We start from the raw sequence: 26401 nt of genomic DNA on the forward strand, positions 1-26401 counted from the left end.
AGGCAACATGTAGAGTAGATAGGCAACATGTAGAGTAGACAGGCAACATGTAGAGTAGATAGGCAACATGTAGAGTAGACAGGCAACATGTAGAGTAGATAGGCAACATGTAGAGTAGACCGGCAACATGTAGAGTAGCAGGCAACATGTAGAGTAGACAGGCAACATGTAGAGTAGACAGGCAACATGTAGAGTAGATAGGCAACATGTAGAGTAGACAGGCAACATGTAGAGTAGATAGGCAACATGTAGAGTAGACAGGCAACATGTAGAGTAGATAGGCAACATGTAGAGTAGACAGGCAACATGTAGAGTAGACAGGCAACATGTAGAGTAGATAGGCAACATGTAGAGTAGACAGGCAACATGTAGAGTAGACAGGCAACATGTAGAGTAGACAGGCAACATGTAGAGTAGACAGGCAACTTGAAAACTGAGTAAATGCAGACCTAGAGATTCTCTGATCAATCTTACAGACATCATACTCATGATTAATGTAAATATATACAAGTCGTGTTCTGAGAAAACTGGGCATAAAGCATGTGCGTAAAGTGTCGTCCCAGATTAGCCTGTGCAGTCTGTACAGGCTAATCAGGGACGACACTTTCCGTCTAAATTGGATTTTTGCTAAGAAAAGACTTCATTTTAACGAAAAATGTCATAAAAGCGGAAAGTGTCGTCCCTGATAAGCCTGTGCAGACTGCACAGGCTAATCTGGGACGACACGTTATGCACATACATTATGCCCAGTTTTCTCAGACACGACTCATATACATAGGAGAAAAGAAACAAAAAACATTTACAGACAATGTTACAAACAGCAAAAGTTAAATAGCACCAAAACATGTTTTCCTTTTCTTATATTACAGCATTAAAATGATAATTTTGAATTGGAATATCGGCTAGAAAAAATGTATTTGAGTTCAAAAGTCATGTTTTAATAAAAAATTATAAGAAATATTTTATACTTAAGAATATTGAAGGAGAAAAAACACCTTGGTGCTATATAACTTTTGTATGGTGCATATATCACAGTATGAAACTAAATATCACAAGCAATGAAGTTTATTTATCACAGGACGTGCGCGGAGCTCTGGAAGAACTAAGATCCATACATGTACCTCAAGTGTCGTCCAAGATTAGCCTGTTTAGTGTGCACAGACTTATCAGGGACAACACTGTTATGGAATTTTTGGTTTAAAGGATGTTTCTTCAATTTGAAAATCAAGCACAAGTGGAAAGTGTCGTCCCTGATTAGACTTTGCTTCCTGGTTTACTCACATGCATTGGCCCCGTTTTCAGAGCCTGGCTTAAAAGTTCGATTTGCTGCCAAAAGCTAGACCTTTAAGAAACATTTGGCTGTATCACTTATCATAGCACAAGTAGTCCTTAAAATGCCGAAGTGTTGTTCACATGACTTGACTGTTATCTATGAGAACAATCCATCTTTTGGATTTGGGGATATCTCTATTTCTTCTTCTTCTTCTGCAAAACAAGAACAACAACTCAACATATTATTATAGTAGTCAACTAAGAACTATTGGTTAAGTTAAAACCTATTTATTTTAGCTCTATGAAATCCAAAGCCAAAGGCTTATTTGAAACATTCTCGAGTCCGTTTCAAGGGACTAAAATCAGTACTTGGTGTCTATAGAGGAGATCTAAAAAAACGCACCTATAGTGGGGATCGAACAATTGTGACCTCTAGGTTGCTATGCGGACAACATATCCACGGTGCCACAGTAAACAGAAAAATATTAAAACATGACCTCTCTATCACAGACATTGCAGATGCTATGACTTGTTAAGTCACTGTTAGACTTGGTGTGTTCACTAAACAATTACAAAGGATGATACTTGCAAAAACCAAGCTGGCTGAAGAAATCAGCAATTTATTGGGCCTCAAAAAGATTCAAAGCTTTGTGCATGTGAATTTTGTATTACAGAGAGCAAAATCAAAGTTTGTTATTCTCATTTTTTTTAAGATTTGTGCATGTATAGTCTGCAGAATACAAAATGTAAATTTACCAATGCTTCAAACAGGAAAACAGGACTTAATGAATGTGCATAATTTTGTCCAAGATAAGCCATTGCAGTCCGCACACTTTCTGCTGTTATGGAATCCTTAGTTTAAAAAGTCCCTTCTAAACAAAAATCTAGTCAAGGCGGTAAGTGTTGTCCCTGATAAGCCTATGCATACTAACCAGGCTTATCAGGGACAACACAGTTTTCTCAAAGAGAAGCCTGAATTTGTTTACTAATTTGAATCCGTTTACCTTCTTCCCTTTCTTCTTCTTTTTCTTCAGCCCTGATCCCAGCTTCAGAATGCTGTTGAAGACGTCTGCGCTGAGGTTATGGGTGGTTCTGATCTTTACTCCGCCCATTTTCTCTACAATATTGTTCAGGCATTGAAACAAACAACAACAACATTTTAGCAATGTCATGTGAATATGGGTCTTATGCCATATGCTGCCAGCATAGCTCCTGACAAGCCTGTGAAGTTTGGTCAGAAGTAACCTTGTCAGCTTTAAAGTCATGCAAGGTTACCTGGTGTTATTAGCGGACAAACCAGCTCCAGATTCAACTGTGCAGTAACTATCACACAGTAAAAATATTACAAATGATGCTGATAATGATATATTACAAAGACATTCGAATGAATTATCTAAATATCCAACTTAAAGATTGAATGCCGCCTTTAAACATTGTTTACGCAAGAGAAGGTAAAGTAAACTCAATCAACATTTCAATTGTGTCTTGTTCTGAGAAAATTGGGCTTAATGCATGTGCGTAAAGTGTTGTCCCAGATTAGCCTGTGTAGCTGGCACAGGCTAATCTGGGACAACACTTTCCGCTTTAACCTGATTTTTGGTAAGGAGGGACCCCCTTGAAATTAAAAATGCCATAAAAGCGGAAAGTGTCGTCCCTGATTAGCCTGTGTGGACTGCACAGGCTAATCAGGGACGAAACTTTACGCACATGCATTATGCCCAGTTTTCTCAGAACACGACTCAATTGCTCATAAACACACTGCAGATATTCTTACAGTGTTTAACTAAATGGTGCCCTCTGAGACCAAACCAAATGTCTACAAATTCATAATGTAGCTATGTAAGCGTTTCAAGAAGTTAAAATAGCCCGTTGCTACTAGAATCTCTAATTGGTCAAAGCAAAGTCCTTAATTGGCAACTAAAATTTCTGCATTTTTTTTATTACAACACATTTTTTTTTAAGTTTCTGATGAAACCATTTCTAAACAACATCCAATTTGGCTACAGTAAAAATTGGGACTTCATAGCATAAATCAAGATGTATTTAAGTGTTAATGCAAATACTAGTACATTAGTTTCTATATGCCCCATGCTTTTCTGTCAGCAAGCTCAACTATTCAGTTGTAGTGGGTAGGAAATAGGATAGTATAACAATTTATACTTCACAATTTTGTCTTCATACACTCCAATACTTCCAATATCACCCTATTGTTGAATGGGAATAAGGGATTGCATAACTAGTGTTTCAAGAAAAATTGAATTTTTTTTATTCAATATGGTAGTGATATTCCCATCCTCCTTTCTTCCTTTGCTCAAACACCTTCAGTATGGCCCAATTGTTAACTGAAAAACTAATGATTAACGCCCCCAATGCCTCCAGTATTTCTCTACCAGCCAGGTCACCTATCCAGTTGTACCTACCTTCCTTCCTATGTTCTAATGCCTCCAGTATTTCTCTACCACCCAGGTCACCTATCCAGTTGTACCTACCTTTCTTTCTATGCTCCAATGCCTCCAGTATTTCTCTACCAGCCAGGTCACCTATCCAGTTGTCCACCTACCTTCCTTCCTATGCTCCAATGCCTCCTGTACTTCTCTACTAGCCAGGTCACCTATCCAGTTGTACCTACCTTCCTTCCTATGTTCTAATGCCTCCAGTATTTCTCTGCCAGCCAGGTCATCTATCCAGTTGTCCACCTACCTTCCTTCCTATGCTCCAATGCCTCCAGTATTTCTCTGCCAGCCAGGTCACCTATCCAGTTGTACCTACCTTCCTTCCTATGCTCCAATGCCTCCAGTATTTCTCTGCCAGCCAGGTCACCTATCCAGTTGTACTTACCTTCCTTCCTATGATCCAATGCCTTCAGTATTTCTCTGCCAGCCAGGTCACCTATCCAGTTGTACTTACCTTCCTTCCTATGATCCAATGCCTTCAGTATTTCTCTGCCAGCCAGGTCACCTATCCAGTTGTACCTACCTTCCTTCCTATGCTCCAACGCCTCCAGTATTTCTCTGCCAGCCAGGTCACCTATCCAGTTGTACCTACCTTCCTTCCTATGCTCCAATGCCTCCAGTATTTCTCTACCAGCCAGGTCACCTATCCAGTTGTACCTACCTTCCTTCCTATGATCCAATGCCTCCAGTATTTCTCTACCAGCCAGGTCACCTATCCAGTTGTACATACCTTCCTTCCTATGTTCCAATGCCTCCAGTATTTCTCTACCAGCCAGGTCACCTATCCAGTTGTACCTACCTTTCTTCCTATGCTCCAATGCCTCCAGTATTTCTCTACCAGCCAGGTCACCTATCCAGTTGTACTTACCTTCCTTCCTATGCTCCAATGCCTCCAGTATTTCTCTACCAGCCAGGTCATCTATCCTGTTGTACCTACCTTCCTTCCTATGCTCCAACGCCTCCAGTATTATTCTACCAGCCAGGTCACCTATCCAGTTGTCCACCTACCTTCCTTCCTATGCTCCAATGCCTCCAGTATTTATCTACTAGCTAGGTCACCTATCCAGTTGTACCTACCTTCCTTCCTATGCTCCAACGCCTCCAGTATTTCTCTACCACCCAGGTCACCTATCCAGTTTTCCACCTACCTTCCTTCCTATGCTCCAATGCTTCCAGTATTTCTCTACCAGCCAGGTCACCTATCCAGTTGTACCTACCTTCCTTCCTATGCTCCAATGCCTCCAGTATTTCTCTACCAGCCAGGTCGCCTATCCAGTTGTCCACCTACCTTCCTTCCTATGCTCCAATGCCTCCAGTATTTCTCTACCAGCCAGGTCACCTATCCAGCTGTACCTACCTTCCTTCCTATGTTCTAATGCCTCCAGTATTTCTCTGCCAGCCAGGTCACCTATCCAGCTGTACCTACCTTCCTTCCTATGCTCCAATGCCTCCAGTATTTTTCTACCAGCCAGGTCACCTATCCAGTTGTACCTACCTTCCTTCCTATGTTCTAATGCCTCCAGTATTTCTCTACCAGCCAGGTCACCTATCCAGTTGTACCTACCTTCCTTCCTATGCTCCAATGCCTCCAGTATTTCTCTACCAGCCAGGTCACCTATCCAGTTGTCCTCAAGGTCAAGCTCCTCAACACAGTCACTGTGCATTAACAGTCTGAAACATGGGTCACACAAAAACAGTGAGGTTCCTGAATACTATTAAATCATGTGGGCCGCGCTCTGTGAAAACAGGGTTTAATACTTGTGCGTAAAGTGCCATTCCAGATTAGCCTGTGCAGTTCGCACAGGCTTATCAGGGCTGACAATTTCCGCTTTTATGATATTTTTTGTTTAAAGAAAGTCTTTTATTAGCAAAAATCCAGTTTAGGCAGAAAGTGTTGTCCCTGATTAGCCTGTGCAGACTGCACAGGCTTATCTGTGACAACACTTTTTCACACATGGATTAAACCCCTTTTTCACAGAGCACAGCTCATATATATTTTTTGGCATGAAATTTTGTGGTTTTTCAAGAAATGACTTTTTGTTCAACGTAAATTCTTGAATTTCTGAATCTGGAAAAAAGAATAATCTGATTTGGTCATATTCCAATGTGTTTGTTTTAGGAAGGTAGATTGGTAAACCCATCCAACAACCAAAATTGATGACCTACAAATAATATTGATTGTACATTACTATAGTGTTCAATAAATAAGTGCAAAAATCAGAAGATATTTTGTTAATTATGCTATGTGAATATTTGCATATTTTTACTGTATACGCATTAAGGAAGAAGGACTGGGCCAGACCAAATCCCTGTTAACCAACTCAGGTGAGCTAAAAGAATTGATAAGACTTTACAAAGTGCTGGATATCAGTTAACCAGCATTGATGGACATGGCAGTCAATTGAATCAACTCATCTGTATTTCACATCGAACAGTCACATTATAATGCCTCCATTCTGTTTATTTTCATGACATTATTTGATGTTTTCCATATTTTTATGCCCCCGGATCGAAAGATCGGGGGTATATTGTTTTTGGCCTGTCTGTCTGTCTGTCATTCATTCATTCATTCATTGTATGTGTGTGTCCCAAAACTTTAACCTTGGTTAAAGTTTGATAATTTTGCAATATTGAAAAAAGCAACTTCATATTTGGCATGCATGTGTATCGCACAGAGCTGCACATTTTGAGTGGTGAAAAGTCAAGGTTATCCTTCAAGGTCAAAGGTCAAATATCATTGTATTTTTCTTTCCTAAAACTTTAGCCTTCGTTAAAGTTTGGTCATAACTTTTTAAATATTGAAGATAGCAACTTGATATTTGGCATGCATGTGTATCTCATGGAACTGCACATTTGAGTGGTGAAAGGTCAAGGTCATCCTTCAAGGTCAAAGGTCAAATTTATGACTTCAAAGCGGCACAATAGGGGGCATTGTGTTTCTGACAAACACATCTCTTGTTAATAGCTACGTATTATAATTCGTCTACTGGCAAAAGACAAAAAAGAGTGAACATTATAGGATAAACAGAATGCAAGATATTAAACAAATATAGATTTGCTTGGCACAAAAGCGTGAACCAATGGCCAAGGTTTAATTTCAGAACCTTGCTAAATAAAATATATTGTATGACTATCCAACACTTGCCTAGAAGTCTCTATATATATATATATGCTATCCCTACTTCTTTGATTTACTCACTTTTTGAACAGCCTCATGCATATAACGGGAGCATATTTAGCACCAAATGCGAGGTTGTCAATTCCATTATCAGCAATATGCAGCTTGTGAATCCACGGACCAACCCTAGGCGGTTGCGGGGGCTCCTTCTTTTTCCTCTTCTTTTTTCCTGGAAAAAAGGTATTGATAATGCTGTTAACCATTAACCACTCTTTGACATGTTTGTAGTCTCTTAGAAAATCAAATTAAATTTAAGACCTTTCTTTCTCGTTTCATGTTGTAAAGGCTTTATTTTCAACCCTAAGGTACTGATTAGCAGCAAACAGCATAAAACCTGAAAAGACTGAGAGTTACTTGCAGGCTATTATGGTTTTATGCTGGTTGCATATAGCTATTTTCACGTTGCTTCTGAGTGGAAAAGATTTTTTTTTAAAGTTGTATGCAATTTTCTGACATTTGTTTATAAGTCAATAAATGATTATGTAAAAAGAACATGTTTGGCAAACACAAACAAAATCCCCTAAACATGGAATGTTTAACGCACATACATTTTAATAGTCATTTGTAAATTCATCACTGTCCAAAATCATCAATAGTTCTACAGATTGGAGCCTCCATGGCTTACAGTATTCCAGTATGAGAAATATATTTTATAAAACTTAAACCATAATCAATTTAATCAATAGTTCTAATGTTCAACATCTGGGTCCAGATATGTAGTTGCTGCCCAATTTTATTGTAAATATATACTATAAATAGTTACTTATAAACCAATCAAACAGGTAACGAAAAACAATATATTTATATAATTTAAAAATATCCAAGGTTTAATGTTAAACTACAGCAACTACCCCGCAATAAAGAAACATTACAATGATACAACTGCAAGGAATCCTTAATATTAACCCTTTCTCGCTCAGAAGAAAAGTGAAAATGACAAAGTACTGCAACCAGCATAAAACCAGAACAGCCTGCCTGTCACTCACAGTCTGTTCAGGTTGTATGCTGTTTGCTGCTCATCAGCATTTTAGGGTGGGACATAAAAACTTTCAAACTTGAATCCAGTAAGACAGGCCTTAATATAATAAGTTATGGGACAACAAATGTGTAAAAATGCTTATCTCAGACAGAAAGGGTTAAAAACAAGACCTATTCAACCGATATTACTTTTCTTTTTCTTGTTTTCGATTTCCCTATTTTTACCTTTCTTTTTCTTTTTTCCTTTTCCCCCCTTTTCCTCCTTATCTGCGTCAGTATCGGATTTCGCTGGCTCCCCTCCACTGCTGTCAGCGACCGGGTATCGGAGCTTGTTTTCCTTGGCTGTAAACAGGGAACCATCTTATTAAGCATTGAAAAGGATATTTAGTTACATGAATGTATATACATTATGATACTGGTACTATTTTCTATGATGATGTAGCACTGATCACCAACAAATATTTATGATTACTTTATTTTAGTGAATTGAGTAACATTTATTTATGATTACTTTATTTTTATGATGTTATTAACATTTATGTATGATTACTATATTTGAGTGAGTTTATGCACATGTATTTATGATGTCTTTAAGTTGGTGATTTTATGAACATATATATGTGATTACTGAATTTACAAGATTTTCTTTTCATTTTGTTAAATATGAAATTCAGAGGAGACTTTGACTTGTAATAAGATCTTTGATAAAATAGGACCATGATGTCAGTGACAATATTTTTTCCTAGCTATAAATCCATAGTCAATGAAAATAAGTTTTTCCTAGCTATAAATCCAATGTCAATTAAAATATTTTTCCTAGCTACAAGTTCAATGTCAATTAAAATACATTTTCCTAGCTATAAATCTGTTGTCAATAAAAATATATTTTCCTAGCTATAAATCCAAAGTCAATAAAAATATATTCCCCAAGAAATAAATCCATTGTCAATGACAACAAAATTTTCAAGCTAAAAATCCAATGTTAATAAAATAAAATTTTCCTTATTATAATAGCCATAAACCCAATGTCAATTAAAAATAGAAATGGCGCGGCAGAGGCCGACACGTATCCCCACGCCGCATGTTTGACCCAGGGGCGCCCCAGGGTTGGTAATTGGGCCATGCATGATTGAGATTGACCGTATTGTCATTATAGAAGTTCAGTACATGAATTAGAAGTGAATCGATGTAGAAAGGAATAAATTATAGTAAAAGGCAATTTTGGATGGGTGTGGTCTATGTGGGGGTCTATGTGGGCAGGGCGCCCCAGGGTTGGTAATGGGGCCATGCATAGTTGAGATTGACCGTATTATCATAAGAGAGGTTGTTAAGTATCAATTTGAAATAAAACGGTGTAGAAATGAAGAAGTTAATGTAAAATAACCTAAAAAAAATGAGTGAAAATCTCTGACCCGGCCCCACACCAACCCCCATAACTTTTGACCGAGGGGTCAGATCAAAATTCTAAATAGTGCCGGGTCGCACATATGCTTATAGCTACCATGTGTGTAAGTTTCAAGGTTATAGTGCTAATAGTGTAGGAGGAGATAGTGGCCAGGACGGACAGACGGACAACCAGACAGACGGCGGAGATAACCACAATATCCCCACGCTTTTCAAAAAGCGTGGGGATAATGAATTTTCCTGGCTATAAATCCATTACAGAAAATCTTCAGAAAAAATGAATACAAGAACAACATAGAAAAATTGACATACTTGAATGAAAATATATTTATTCTCACTTCACAAGAAACTTCATTTCCATACTGCATATTTATGCATTAACATGACCAATAAGTAATCACGTTTAACAGAATATACGTGTAGCCTTCACTGCACACCACACCACTTATAACGCAGAGAAAACACCACACATTATACATACATCAGATAATAAATGTGTGCTACTAATAAAACATTCATTGGCGCCACTTCTTAAAATTCTGCCTTGTTTAACACAATAATTGGCCAATATCATATTTAATATAATAGTAGTTCATAACAACGTCTGTCCTCACATTAGATTCATGGTCTTTATAATAAAAATGAGACTTTCTGCACAAAAGTATTCGGTGATAAGAGGGTTGTTCAATAAATTCCTACTTTTGATTGACATGTACATGTATTTAAGATCTAAAATTAGTCGACAACCCTTTACCACTTAGATACGACTATTTTGAAGCATTTGTAGTCCCTTACAAAGTTCAATTTAATTTAAGACCTTTCTTACTATATTCAAGTTTTAAAAGCTTCATTTTCAACCCTCAAATACTGATGAGCAGCAAACAGCATAAAACCTGAACAGACTGCGAATTACTTGCAGGCTGTTCTGGTTTTATGCTGCTTGCACAGAGCCATTTTCACTTTGCATCTAAGTGGGAAAGGGTTAAGTAAGGCATGTTGCATATTCTGCTGCATTCAAACATCACCTGCCATCACAAAAACAACATCAAGTTAATATTCATCAAACCATATATTAATTTATCAAAAACAAAATTATGTAAAGCTTTTAAAATAAGCAGTTATTTCCACATTTTTTCTTGTCACCCAGAGACGCCATGAACGTAAATGTTACCATCGTCGGATATAAGTTCCCCATTCTTTTCAACTACCGGTAGGAAATGCCAACAATAATATATATCAAAAACCTACATTCAACAATGTACACATAAAATACAGGCAAGAGAATGCCAGTACAAAGATTAAATACATGTAGTATGCAAGTAAAAACATGAAAATCTGATTATGGTTGTGAAAATCCATAAATCTGTGTAAAAAAATACAAAAGACAAACAAATGTCTCTGGTAATAAAAAAAAAAGAAATGGAAAAATTCAGAATACTGACAAAGAGCTGGGACAAGCAAAGCACAGCTTTTACAAGACTTCAAGATGCAATATATGACAATAACCCCCTTGCTTATTTAGCAGCCACAGCAGATTCATCAAAACAGTTCATAACTGAAATTGTGCAATTCATTTAGTTACGTGCCATACATCATCCATTTTGAAATGAAAGAAAACCAACTTTAACCTGGCCCATATCTTACATTAGGCTGGATTCTGTGTGTACACCTGTTTTAGCAAAGTGAATATCAAAACAGTGATAATAAATGCTAAAGCAAGACATCAAGAGAAATGAAGTGCAAAAAATATATATTTAAGAGTAACCAAGCCAAGAAATGAGTATCATATACGCTTAATGCCCCATTTGGGAAAACGAGGCTTAATGCATGTGATTAAAGTGTCACCTTAGATAAGCCTGTGCAGTCTGGACAGGCTTATGAGCGACTACATTTCCGCCTTGACTGGATTTTCATTTAAAACAGACTCCCTTTAAATAAAATTCAATAAAAGCAAGGTGTCTTCCCTGATATGCTTGTGCAGTAGGCAAAGGCTTATCTTGGAAAACACTTTAACCCTTTGCATGCTGGGAAATTTGTAGTCTGCTAAAATGTTGTCTGCTGAATTTCTAAAATAAGCATTTTCTTAGATTTTTTTCAAAGAATACTATCTAAATAGCAAACAGTTTGGATCCTGATGAGGCACCATGTTCTGTGGCGTCTCATCTGAATCCAAACAGTTTGCAAAGGCCTTTAAAATTCGGTTCCAGCGCTGAAAGGGTTAAGAACATGCATTAAGCCCCATTTTCCCTGAGCATGGGTCATTTGTACTGATTTCGGGAACATATATGGCCTTTATTGATAAAGGAAATGAAAAAAATGATGTTTTGATTAAGGGTAAAACTTGATGATTTTAGGCAAATTTTTAATTGGGAAGAGGCCTTCATCTGCCTCTGTTATATATGGTAAACAAATGCTGATATGTATCAGAATGACATCAACTGTTTTGATTGGGTTATCAACATTCTCTGATAGTATCTGCAGAATGATTGGTTCCTTGAAAGCCATAGTCGGTTGAAGATAATTCCATCCATTTCAAAAGGGCATTGTTTAATTTAAATTAAATTATTTAATCCTCACTGGAAACTATTTTGTTTTAAAAATTGCATCAAATTATATTTATGTTTTGAAACCCTGCATGAAAATGGAAAACATACTCTACTGTAAGCTTCGCTCGACCGTAACATCATCAGGTACATGTATCACATATAAATAAACTATATGATTGAATATTACCAAAACATATTTATTTGACCAATTTAAATGGGTTTTTTTAATACTTGATCAATAAAATGACCATTGGAAACAATTTCTGCTAAGTTCAAATTTGGGTTTTAATAATCCTCATAGACATATTTCTCTCTGCTGTCATCAACTTACCTATAAACTACAAAAAGAGGGCCTGAAAGTCCCAAAGTCGCTCACCTGAGGTAACAAGATATGATTGGGACAAATTTTCTGACCAAGTTTCATGAAGATCGAAAAATAAATTTGGCCTCTAGAGCATTAACAAGGTTTTACTATAGCCATATAAGCCATATTAGGAAAAATGCCCCGCCCTTTGGCAGCCATGTTTTTCAAGCAAAGGTTACCATTTTTAACTCATCCATGATATCATTGGGACACATCTTCTGAGCAATTGTCATGAAGATCGGAAAATAAATGTGGCCTCTAGAGTATTAACAAGGCTTTACTATAGCCATATAAGGAAAAATGCTTCGCCCCCTGGCGGCCATGTTTTTCAACCAACCAACATCATTTTCGAACTCGTCCAAGATATTATTGGGATGAATCTTCTGATCAAGTTTCATGAAGATCAGACGATAAATGTGGCCTCTAGAGTGTCAACAAGATTTTACTATAGCCATATTTAGCCATAAAAGGAAAAATGCCCCGCCCCTTGGCAGCCATGTTTTTCGAGCAAACGTAACCATTTTCAAACTCATCCAAGATATCATTGAGACCAATCTTCTGACTAAATTTCATGAAGATTGGACAATAAATGTGGCCTCTAGAGAGTTAACAAGGCAAATGCTGACGCCGCACAACGCACAATGCACGACGGCTCAAAAGGCGATCACAAAAGCTCACCATGAGCATGTTGTGCTCAGGTGAGCTGAAAACAAGATGATTTTACATAACACTATAAACAATTAGTCCTTTTCTTCGACTCACATTTGAAATATTTACAATTGAATTTTTTTAAGGAATAAGATTTTTGCCTCCTCACTTATACAATGTAGGAGTAAAATTAATAAAAGACATGAAGGCAAAAACCAATAAAATCTTGGCCTGTATTCACCACCCAATTCTTAGACTTAAGTCTAAAAATAAACAATATTCTTGAAACAGTTTGTTCAAAAAGTATCATTAAGTTCAATGTTGATCATATTTTTCTTGTTTGTAAGTCTATTCTAAATTCCAAAGTCTAAAAATGGGTTGGTGAATAGAAGCCCTCATCTTCACACGGATTTCTGCTTGCTTAAAACCCTTTCCCACTCAGAAGCAAAGTGAAAATGGCTATGAGCAAACGGCATAAAACCAAAACAGCCCGCGAGTAACTCACACTCTGTTCAGGATTTATGCTGTTTGCTGCTCATCAGTATCTAAGAGTTAGAAATGAAGCCTTTAAAACTTGAATCTGTTAAGAAAGGTCTTTAATTCAATTGGATTTTCTAAGGGCCTACCAATTTGTCAAAATGCGTATCTAAGAGGTAAAGGGTAAAAGTAATGAAATGGCAAGCTACATGTATATGGGACTAAGCCACGCAACACAAAACAGTTCTCATATTGGTGCCGTTGGCGTAGTGAAATAAACAAGAAGTATAGTACTTGTACCTGATGACATACCCTGACCATATATGTTAACTGTAACACAAAACTTGTCATAATTACAGCTGAAAAGGGAAGGCTATTAAACACAAAAAATTCCACACAGATTCTGTGGATTCATTATCCAAATGTTTCGATGCTATCGACCACTGAAATCTTATATGACATTTATTGTATCCATGAAGCAGGCACTGTATGCATATATTCATGTCTAACATGGATTCATTGTCATGACTTTGAGTGAACATTTAAACAAGGGACTCTATTTTCAGCTTTTGTATCTGGTGTCCTTTATATATTTGTCTTTTTAAAAAATATATAATGGAATTACTAAATCATGTGTCCAAACAACCATTATAATTTTTCTGTATAATCTTTATTAATATAAATAATGACTATGAATTTCACAATTAAAAATGCTTTTTTTTTTTTAACACATTCTTTTTCGGATGTCATCTCTTTTTCGATCATAGAAACTTTAACATGAAACAAAATTCAGCGAAATGTACCGAAAAATTGCTGGGATAACCACCACCAGTAGAAGCAATTACATGAATGTCAGGGATTGCAGGAGTGTGTATACTAGTAGGATAACAGTACACAACCCAAGGTAGGTATATCAAAAGGTGCACACAAGGAACATCCCACTCAATCCTGCAACAGCATCAATGGAAAAAAATAAGGACAAGGTGAAGGAAGTGTGGATGGATAAGCACATATGGAACTGTCCCTTTCCCACCTAAGGAGCAGTACCAAACAAACACAGTTGGTCCACCAACACCCATCATCATAATCTGTGTTTTCCATGCCCTCCCATCCCATTATGCCTATTCATGTGTCCTTCATTACGATGACCCCCCTCATCCTTACACCTGTGTCACCCAATACCTTCCCTGATGTCCCCCCCCCCCATCCATATCCCTGTTTTCTCCGTGTGCATATATACTTCTGTGTTCCCGATCCAAACTCTAGTGTCCCCTATGCACCTATACCCGTGTCTTTACCATCCCTACCCTAGAGTTCCTCTATGCATTGCTATGCTTTGTTCCCCATCGCTACCTCAGTGTCCGCTTTCCTAACCGTAATCCCTACCCCTGTGCCACCCATTTCTGCTCTGAATAGGGCCCCCCCCTTCCCTACCCCTGTGTCCTGCAATTCTTCCATTGTAGCCCACTTTCTTACCCTTGTGTCCCCCTTTCACCCCGACCCCTGTACCACTAATACATTATCCCTACCCTTGTGCCCCCATCTCTATCTCCCTTCAAGCATCTTTACATCTTTGTTCTTATCCTTCACCACATTGCTCTACATATGTGTCCACTATCCACTTCCCATATGCACCCATACCCCTGTGCCTCCAACTTCCCCTAGGCACCCATACCCCTGTGCCACACACTTCCCCTCACCTGCTGTCTTGAGCGCCTCCTCCTCCTCCAGTTTCTTCTTGGCCTCCTCTGCCCTCATCAGTGCCTCTCTCTCGGCCTGCTCCACACAGAGCTTAATGATCTCCATTGCCCCCTCACACTCAAGGTCATTACCATCAATGTACAGCTCTCTGGCGTTAGTAAAACATACAGTTACCATGTACATAAATAATTATATGAGTTGCGTAGAATCGTCCCAGATGAGCTTGAGCAGAGACCACACTCTCCGCTTTCATGAAATTGTTCGTATAAAGGAAGTATCTGCTTAGAAAAATTTGTGTTTAGGCAGAAAGTGTTGTACCTGATTAGCCTGTGTGGACTGCTTAGGCTAATCTGGGACAACACTTTCAGCCCATGAATTAATTCTGTTTACCCAGAGCATGGCTCATATAGAAAATGTATGGTTGGTGACTTTTGATATCATCTGATGTAAGATGAGTTTGATAGGGAAAGGTGAGGTTAGTCAATGTAATTGTGCACTTAAACATCATAATTAGCCATACATCTAACATTTAAGGCAAAATTATTGATGAGTTTGATTCTACCTCATGTAAACCCTCAAACACTTCAGTTCTAAGTGATAATTGATTTTGATTAAATTACTATCTGTCAAGTTTGAGATAATTTTTGTTGTTTTGTAATGTGTCTTCAGAAAAAAATTAAAACATCACAAAATATCCAATTCTGAACCTATCTTTTTGGAACTAAATCTTGCAATTTACACTTTAAAAACATGGAAAATATGGATAACTTTATGAATAATAAACTGACCACTTACTGTTGACAATCAAAGACCACCTATATTACAGTTTGCCATGGCAATTTGAAATTTATATACAAATAAATTTTCAGACCATTAATGGCAAGAGAACACCAACTGTTTACAAATATCATTAGTTTAATCAAAAATGAATACTAGTACGAAGAAAATAATAAGATTAATATACATTTAGTATAATAAAGGATTGTGGACCTTTGAATATTGCAAACAAAGAGTTATGTAGCCAAAGCAGCATTTACTTAACCTTTCCTGTTCAGAAACAAAGTCAAAATGGCTGCGTGCAAGCAACCAGCATCAAACCAGAACAGCCTGTAAGGTAAACGCAGCCTTTTCAGGTATTATGCTGTTTGCTGCTCACAGTATCTTAGGTGGGTAAATGAAGCCTTTAAAACTTGAATCTACAAAGAAAGGTCTTTTATTTAATTTGATATTGTAAGGGAATACAAACGCATCAAAGAGTGTATCTGATTGTTAAAGAGTAAAAAACAAGGTTTCGATGGTTACCTAACCGCTGTAGTCGATATCATTTTCCCCAGGACAGTGCCACTAGCCACCCCCAGTCCACAATAGCACAGGCTGACCGACAGCATGGTCGTGTTCCCTTCAAGCCCTATTACAAGATTCCTACAACCTTCGTCGCTGAATTCGTTATAGTCAAGGTTGATTGTTGTCAGGTTAAGGGCGAACTTGAAGGACCTAGAGAGGCGCTCAACAGCGTATGGTTCTATGAGACAGTCCATGACTTCCAGCATTCTGATCGGGTAGATGGGTTTCTCTAGCAACAAAGCCTGGAATCGTCAACAATGATTTTATTGAATAAGTTAATATTTAACCCTTTCCCACCCAAAAGCAAAGTGAAAATGGCTATTTGCAAACAGCATAAAACCAGAATAGCCTACAAGTAACTCGCAGTATGTTTAGGTTTTATGCTGTTTGCTGCTTATCTGTATCTAAGGGTTGGAAATGAAGCCTTTAAAAGTTTAATCTAGGTAGAAAGGTATTTTGTAAATTGTAATGTTTTAGGCGACTAAAAATGCGTCAAAATACGTTAAGTGGTAAAGGGTTAAATTAAGGGAAGTTAAATATGTTTGATACAAAAATCAGTACAGCGATACAAATAAATTCACATAAAGTCAGCCTTCTTTAAAAAAAAACTTGTTTCCTTAAAATTACATAAAACTTTGCATTTTTATTTTGATGGCTTCTTTAAATTAAATATTGGAAGATCATTTATGCTATTTTTACTTGTACTAATACACACTTTTGTTAAAATTCATCAGTGTTGCAAATTTGTATAAAAATGGGAAAAACACAGCATAAAACTTATCTGAAAATCACAATAGCTTTCACCTTGTCTTAAAAGAAACAATTTATGAGATTCTTTATATACTCAATGGAAGAAAAACAGATTACAAGAGCAGTCAAATAGCAAATCTGACTGCAAATAGGCCACCATATTACATTTCTGCAATCAGTGGATCATGTGACTTAAATATTGACCACCCTCATTAAATGGATAGCTTTTATATAATATTAAATCTATAAAGTCGTGCTGATTGTATACAATATGTCTTTAAAAGGATGTGAAGATGAAACAAACTTAAATAGCTTTGTTTTCATAGGACATTGGGTACTTCCAGAGGTACATGTCCCTGATTAATTCATAGGATGTGAACGTAGTACATACTCAATTAGCTGTGTTTTCATAAGACATTGGTTATTTCCAGAGGTACATGTCCCTGATGAACGTGTATGTGAACATAATACAAACTAGAGTAGCTGTGTTTTCATAAGACATTGAATATTTCCAGAGGTACATGTCCCTGATGAACGTGTGTGTGAACATAATACATACTAGAGTAGCAGTGTTTTCATAGGACATTGAGTATTTCCAGAGGTACATGTCCCTGATGAAGGTGTATGTGAACATAATACATACTAGAGTAGCTGTGTTTTCATAAGACATTGAGTATTTCCAGAGGTACATGTCCCTGATGAAGGTGTATGTGAACATAATACATACTAGAGTAGCCGTGTTTTCATAAGACATTGAGTATTTCCAGAGGTACATGTCCCTGATGAAGGTGTATGTGAACATAATACATACTAGAGTAGCAGTGTTTTCATAAGACATTGAGTATTTCCAGAGGTACATGTCCCTGATGAACGTGTATGTGAACATAATACATACTAGAGTAGCCGTGTTTTCATAAAACATTGAGTATTTCCAGAGGTACATGTCCCTAATGAACGTGTATGTGAACATAATACATACTAGAGTAGCCGTCATACAAGAGTAGCTGTGTTTTCATAAGACATTGAGTATTTCCAGAGGTACATGTCCCTGATGAACGTGTGTGTGAACATAATACATACTAGAGTAGCCGTGTTTTCATAAGACATTGGGTATTTCCAGAGGTACATGTCCCTGATGAACGTGTATGTGAACATAATACATACTAGAGTAGCCGTGTTTTCATAAGACAGTGGGTATTTCCAGAGGTACATGTCCCTGATGAACGTGTAACGCTCCTGTCTCAGCGCAGCCAGGAATGGTTCTATCAAGACTGGGATGTCCCCCTCCTTCTCCACAGCAACTGGCTCAAAGATGAACTGTAACAGGGGCTAAGTGGATAATTGCTTTTATTTAGCTCAGCCCCACTCTGGGAAAACAGGGCTTAATACATTTGCCCAAAGTGTTGTCCCAGATAAGCATGTGAAGTATGCACAGGCTTATCAGGGATGACACTCTCCGCCTAAACTGTTTATTTTGCTTAAAAGAGACTTGCTCTAAAAAAACAATATCATAAGAGCCGAAGTGTCAGCCCTGATTAACCTGAACAGGCATTTTGTGACATCACTAAACACAAATGCTTTAAGCCCTATTTTCCCAGAGCAAGGAATCAATTAGATTTCTCAATTAGTCTTTTAAAAGCAGTGGGGGGGGGGGGGGGGTTAAGTGTCAATTTACAGTTGAAATAAGGCTAAAACATTATTCTCAAAGAAAAAATATATTGCTAGTTTGTTTATAAATAAACCCAAATTCTTAATTGCTTTTCAATTTCACAGATAACTGTCCATGAGCTATAATCATATTCTTTTGATTTTAAGGACAGTTTATGAGTTCTTTTCACTTTAAAACAAATAATCATGACTGATATGTTGAAATAAGAAATCAAATTACCAGTTTCATCAATAATATCAACAAGAATAATGAATGAATAAGAACTTAAAATCGCAAATTACCAAAACCCAACCTGAGAAAGAATTCCTTGATTTTCCAGACATCCCTTTAAAGCTGCCACTATTCTTGGGCAGACACGTGATTCTGTCAAGTGACAATTCCTTTCGTAACATTTCAATAATCTCTGAATTATGTCCCCAGCATTTGCTGGTGCCTTCGCTTTCTTCTTCCCTCCTTTCTTTTTCCCCTTTTTACCACCTTTTTTCCCTTTCTTTGGCATATTTAAATGAAGCTGAAAAATTACATATATATATATTGCTAAAATTCAAACTTGGCTGATTGATGAAAATGTATATAATATTATGGCATGCAGAAATAATCAAAGGAAACTATTTATTTACATAAATATAGTTTGTATCTACATGCTATCATCCATAATTATAGACACACTTAATTTAAAACATCAAGAATATTGATAACACACAAACAAGACTATTTAAAAAGGTTTGATATGAAAGGGAAATACAGCACATGTAGACCCTACAACCTGATTACCTATACAAAAGGATTACATGTATATAGTATTCTGTTCACAGTTTGGTATGTTCAATACATCAGTCAGTTATTAATGTTATTACTTTCAATTATTAAAGATGAAGTTTTAGGATTTTTTCTAGAATTTCAAACATTTTACTTCTAACATGAATTAGGCCAAAAAAAGTGTTGTGTTTCCCCTAATATCTACAAACAAAGAATTATTGGCTTAACAAACGCTTTTATCTCCTAATATACTAATGATATCTAATGACACATAGGAATCTTCCAAGTCACTAAAAAATGAATGATAACTCATTAGTTAATTTAGCATCATCAAATTCAGTAAAAGGGATTGAAACTCAACCTGAAGAACAAACAGGAAAATTAAAGGCCTCCACTGGTGGTGAAACAGAACAATCATTTGTAGAATCCCATTTTTATGTGATTTTGCTCATTCAAAAATAACTGGCATTTGGTAAGTCTGTTTATTGCAGAAGATTATTTTGTGAGAAGATATATGTGTCTGTCAGTGTCACTTACTCCTTTAATTAACTTGAAACTGTCTTGTGAAAATATAAAGTAAATAAGTTATCAATTCCATTTTTTTCTAATGTATACATCTACGGATTGCTAAATTATTTTTCACTGTTTATTTTGAATGACTTTAACAGATCTAAAAAAAAAATTTAGTATTGTGTGAACTATGATTTGTAACTGGGTGTTTGTTAAAAAAAATCTAACAGTAACAATTTCTATAAGCTGTTCATTCAAGTAAATATAAATATTCAATTCTGATGAGAATTTAAGGCATACAAATCACACTTGTCAATTTAGACCCCATTCAGAAAATGTATTGGTCTTCAGAAGTGATTATACAATTGCAGCTTATAGTGTTTTTTTGTAAAGAAATGTTCATTTTTTATTAAATTTTGTATTAGAAGTAAAAATTTGTTATAATTTTTAGTATAGCATTTTGAGAAATTAAATGCTGCCTCAACTGTTTGTATATGCATCAAAATAGGTCACATGAGGATTAAAAAAATTTCCAATTATATTATTGCAAATAAAGCAAATCAATGTACATGTACTTTACTTATAAACCTTTATTATTCTTAAAAATATATGCTGTTGTTAAAGGTTTTTTAAGACACTTATTTTGGTGCCAAAACCTAATGTTTTAAAGTGGTCCTAATGCATATTCTTCACATTACATCATAACAGTTTTGTTTGTTGTTTGACATAATTTAGATATTAACAGGCTTAAAATCGAAAAACATTTTGGTTGGTTGAATTTTGGATTTCTGTTTCAATAATTATAATAATTCATTGATAATGACTATTGCAATGCTGTATATTATTCCAAATATTAATATAAACATTATTGTATTAATAAAAATATAATTGTTTAGTTATTTTTATGTAAAGCAAAGTACCGTACTTTTGACAGTTTAAGGTTAAAATGTGTATACCAATTTATATGATCGGTATCCTCCTTACTTCGACATACCATTAACGTACCTTATTGCATCTCGCGCTTTTTAAGTGTTGACTGTCAGGTAAGGATGTTTTATACGTATCGTATTTACTTAAAACGTTTACGAAGTATGAGATCGTTATTTTGATATGGTGCCCCTTAATTTGACACCCCTAGTTTAATTTTTTTTTAAACATGTGAAGGAAACGAATATTCTTTCAATGGAACAGATAATTACCATAACCTTTAAAAATTGTAATTAATGTATTCCGCTTGTTAAGTCTTCCAGTTATAATTTAATAAGAGCACCTCTTGCACAAAGAGGCGTACGGTAGTATATTACACCCGATAATTGCTTCCATACGCCGATAACAAAACCCCATGATGTACACCGTACTTCCTAAAAATTGGTCATGCGCCGAAAATTCCAAACCATGACATAAGCTGTCGATTTAAATGCTTCAATCAACACTGCTTTCTGCAGACTCAATGTGTTTTGCACACATCTCGATCAGTCTTAACTCCGCCTCCTTTCCAATACAATTGGCCCAGGCTCACAGTAGACACCTGTGTATTGATGAATTGTAGCAGACAACAATCTTAACACGTTTGCTGTTCACGGTTAGGTGGACAGCGCTTAATTGGAGTAAATGTTTGTTTATTGTCACGATGTTTTGATAACAATAACGTGTCAATGTCTGCAAAGAAGTTGAGACCCCATCTTGCACTCTGTTTGGCGACAAGTTGTGAATTGTTGTAACAGTAAGCAGGCCTGCACCATTGTTTCAATTATGAACATTGCGACCTGTTTGTAACATGTCAAAATATTTTAATTGGCGAACAAAGATATGAATTTGACAAAAATATTGAACCTGTACCATTTATCATTCGTGTTCAGAATGTCATAGTGTGCGCTTGCAGATTTTGGCATTCCACTTTCGACGAAACGGAAATTAGAAATTGATGAAAATAAATGAATTCAAACAAATCAGAAAAACAAAACAAAAACAAAGCAATCGAAACACAGAAGTCGCGTGTTTTTAGACAACTTGGTTAAACCAGTTTGACTGGTTGGGGTTTAACAAATAAAGAACAAACACGTTTTGCAAATCTGCTGTGCAAAAGGGTTGCAAAAGTTACCAAGGATGGAGCTGGTATTAGTTGCAATATTCCAACTCCCAGCTATTGACCCCCCGTGTCGCTGTACATATGTACTCAAAAAATCTCAGAGCATTCAAGAAGTACTAGAGCTGGTATGTACATGTTATATTTAATAACCCAGTAATGATGTTGATCTATATATAATGAAAAGATTACATAAGGCAATGCATAATAGTTATTTAGTTATATTTATTATTATTCGCAATGTCGAATTTACGGTCCAAACGATTTTTGGAAAAAAATGTCAAAGCATGTCGAAACAATGGACATGTCGAAATTAGGGTACTTTGCTCTATTATTATTTTCATAAATTATGAAGGGGTTGTTGTATGTATACCAGTATGATTTTCATATTTTCAATTTCAACAGATATGATTGCATGATTAGACCATGAGTCATCATACTGAAAATAAATAAAAAATGAAAAATCAAATTTGTGGGTGGTGTATTACAATCCAATATCATGTCCATGTGAACGATTGTAAAAACTTTTTTATTACATTTTAGGACAAGCATTTGCTGAACAGTTTTGCCAAGACCGGCAAGTTCGGGTCAAACAATGCAAGATGGGATTATTATTCATAAATCATGCCATTCGATTCCTGGACATATCAGCTTCAGGTTTGTAGTGTTATAAAAGCCTTATATAAAGCACAATAATTAACGACATTGAATTAAATAAATATGAATAATAAGAACTAAGAAACCGTGTATGCTTTTTTTAATACTCCTTAAGAGAATCACCTGATTCAACGAAAGAAAATGTTGACAGAATTTTGTTTATTTTGTTGTTAACCGGCCATTGTTACCTCCAAATGAAGAGTTTTTTATCTAAAGACCGAAAGAAAATTATTGAAGAAAAAGTGGACAGAAGCAAGGGTTACGCGTAGTTCTTCTTGAATGCTCTGAGCTTTTATAAGTACATACGTACAGTCCAGGAGGGTCAATAGCTGGGGGTCGGACTATTGCAACTAGGGTTACGCGAAACAAAAAATATCTTTAAAACAGATACTCGGCGTAAATTCTGATGTTAAATATGATGTTCGAACATTTAAAGTTCTAAATAATAAAATGGAAAACAAAGGTTTAATTGTTTTTGTTCAGTTCTTAGTCGCTAATCCACCGCATGAAATCTTCGTTATGTAGTACGTGAATTGAATATTCAATCATACACTTTTTATTTCGCGTTTAACGCTATACGGTTAAATATCATATCATAGTACATATTATGCTTGTATTTGTATATTATATAACACATACGAAATGAAGATCACATCACATACACGTTTATTCAAACTGCACACGTCTGTACTAAGATATAAACGATATATCAGGTCACATCGTATGCATCTTAACATGTAATATTATGTACATGTATTTAACATTAGTTTTTTTTCTTTACGATTGAATTATGCGGAATAATAGAATATCATCAAGATTCAGTTTCTTTCAACATTTATATTCCTTTGCGTTTTGTTAATGAAATATATAATCTCGAGCATTTTTGGTAAATAATTTAAAGGGGCCTTTTCACAGATTTTGGCATGTTTTGAAGTTTGTCATTAAATGCTTTATATTGATAAATGTCAACATTAAATTTTAAAAGCTCCAGTAAAAAATCAAAAATTAAATTAAAAAGGAAAAACAATTAGCCCGCAGCAGTGCTCGAACCGGAATCCTGAAGTAAAAACACATTAGCCAACTGAGCTGTCCTGTCAAGCATACATAAAATGCGTATTTTATACTTTATATAAGCAATCTTCGTAGTTACACAAATTTAAACGACAGCAACAGAATTCTCCAAAATATTCATTCGTTTTGCGTTGCAACGTTTTATAATTTTTAGGTTTTTAAATCGTCAAAAGATGCATATAATGGCTATATTAGACCATGGCAAATGTTCAGTAATACTGTTTTCTCACAAATATCATAACTAAACCGAAAATTTGCGAATTTGAAACAATTTTTTTCAATTTTGTCAATTTACCAAACCGTGAAAAGATCCTTTTAAGTCAGACTGTTTTATTAAAACAAAACGGTCGATTGGCGGAAGCAAATTCTTCCTCTCTGTGACGACTTCCAAAAAAGCAGAAAAGCTGCAACCCCCCCCCCCCCCCCCCCTCCCCCCCACACACACACACACACTGACCTCGAAATGCCGCAAAATGCAATGTTTAAGCAAACCATATCAAATATAGTGTTTAAGTTGTTATTTGTGTTTATAAAATTGCTTTTCCTAAGTCTATAAGCGTTGGGAACAAAATAGTAAACGTCCATGATTACATGATATGAAAAGTTCGCATAACGCAATATAAAAATAATTGTTAGATGTAAGAACAGCGGCGCGCACAAAAACATTTGATGTGAAGGGGCGAGTCTGCATGTACCCGCTCAATATTTCTATATGAGATATGATACCTGCACGCTCAATATTCGGATAGCCTCGTGCAAAACGGAATAGTGCATCCCTATAGTTATGTAGTGGGGACAGTGGTCTAGTGGTATGATGCTGGTCTATGGATCGGAAGGTCCCTGGTTTGAATCCCTCCCAGGGCACTGGATTTTTCTGAGCAAAAAATAAACCCACTCTTGCTCCTCTCCACCCAGGTGTATAAATGGGTACCTGTGAGGGAAATGAGCCAATGTGCCGTGGCTGCCTGGTGCGCCATATGTAAACGGACGACGTAGATCCCAGTGATCGGGGGGTTAATGTCAAAGTCGGCTGAAGATGTATATCGAAGCAGACTATAAACCACACCTTTAACCTTTATATTTTAATCAGTTATCAACAGCATTTTATGTATTCAGGTGTACAGTCGGGAGAGCTTGATAATATACTTTATTGAGTACTTGAAATAATCTTAATTCGCGATTGTTTTCACTTAAATTATTTCTTAAATATCTTTGATTCTGCACAGGATTTAATTTGAAACAGCGATCTATTAACGCAATTTTCTATTGATCTTTGTTTTTAAAGAAAACTCGCGTATGATATATTCGACACGATTTGCTATTTGCTCCAATCTTTGCATACAATAAATTTCGTAGACAATATGCAGCATTAAACGCGGGTCAGAGAGTTCCAATGTATGTATTGGTTAAAAATAAGTACAACGCTAGGAGTTGACTCAAACGTTTTTTTGAATCAGACCTTTTGTGTGGAATTATTATAAATGATTTGAAAACAGCAACAACTTTAACTTTAATTATATATGCGGATATAACTCAACGAAAACGGATGATTGAAAATTGTAAGTGTTTTTTGACTTGCAAGGTATGTGTGAAAAAAAAATTGCAATAAACTTTGAAACACATAGAACGTACATCGCACATATTTTGCAAATCACTGTTTACTGAGACAAATTTCGTATGAGACTTTAATTCAATTATATAAAAGTCTTGAATGTTTGGTTGAAATATCTCTCGATTGCCTGCAATTGTCTTCAGTTCAAAAGCTCATCACTATGCTTAAAATTTGTTTGTTTCCAATTACCGGACCGACCCTTAATTTTGTTGTACCGACCCTAAATTTGTATCTAGTATTTCAGGTTGAGATATCGATCATTTTTATATATTCACTTAACAACTTTTATGTTCATGATTATTGTTGTTACATTGGATTATATTTACTAAATTAACTTTGAGATATCTACAATTAACTTAAGAAAAAGGTTCAAACGATTTTTGACGATTTTTTTTAAAAGTTCCTAAATGTCTTGGTATGTACATGTACTTGTTACATTAGAAGTCTTCAAAAAACTTTGCCGTACTAATATTCTTGTTAAACTGCGCTTCATGATATGTAAGTTGAAGATCCAGTGATTTAATAGGGATGCCATATTTCCCCAATAAAACATATTAAGTGTTTATTCATATCTATATTCATCCTGATGGTTTTAAACGAAAGTAAACTTTAAGTATCACTTGTTTATGCGAAGAATACCGCCTGATTTATTGTAAGTACGTTTATATTACAATCCACTAAACGTTGTATGAACGTATTCTTCTAATATGGACGTCATGACGACGCAGATAGACTTAACGCACTGAATCACATACATGTATATTGTGGAGGCTGTCCGGCTATCACAGTGGTTGGTACACGTGCTTGTTACCTTAGCGACCCAGGTTCAACCCACGTCCCCGGCAGAATGTAAGATTTGTTGGTGGTTACCATACCGGACAGGTTGGCTTTCCTCCGGATACTCCGGCTTCCCCACACAACA

General features: G+C 36.0%; 1 protein-coding gene across 3 annotated transcripts; it reads right to left on the reverse strand.

Moving 5' to 3' along the window:
- Positions 1-141: 141 nt before the first annotated feature.
- LOC127836333 (uncharacterized) lies at positions 142-26401 on the reverse strand. Of its 3 annotated transcripts, none has more exons than XM_052362916.1 (11): positions 26235-26401; positions 19077-19295; positions 18280-18432; positions 16324-16607; positions 15021-15169; positions 13621-13650; positions 8107-8223; positions 6925-7072; positions 5290-5396; positions 2277-2389; positions 142-1485 (listed from the first exon to the last, which is right to left on the reverse strand). In XM_052362916.1, exons 2-11 carry the CDS (start codon positions 19281-19283, stop codon positions 1468-1470), a joined length of 1326 nt encoding a protein of 441 aa, XP_052218876.1. In that variant the 5' UTR covers positions 19284-19295; positions 26235-26401; the 3' UTR covers positions 142-1467. The 3 variants fall into 3 exon arrangements, with proteins under 3 accessions (XP_052218876.1, XP_052218877.1, XP_052218878.1); XM_052362917.1 differs by lacking the exon at positions 26235-26401 and adding an exon at positions 22920-22996; XM_052362918.1 differs by lacking the exon at positions 13621-13650 and having other exon boundaries at positions 26235-26399.

This window comes from Dreissena polymorpha, chromosome 6 (assembly GCF_020536995.1).
Source record: "Dreissena polymorpha isolate Duluth1 chromosome 6, UMN_Dpol_1.0, whole genome shotgun sequence".
Classification (NCBI taxonomy): domain Eukaryota; kingdom Metazoa; phylum Mollusca; class Bivalvia; order Myida; family Dreissenidae; genus Dreissena; species Dreissena polymorpha.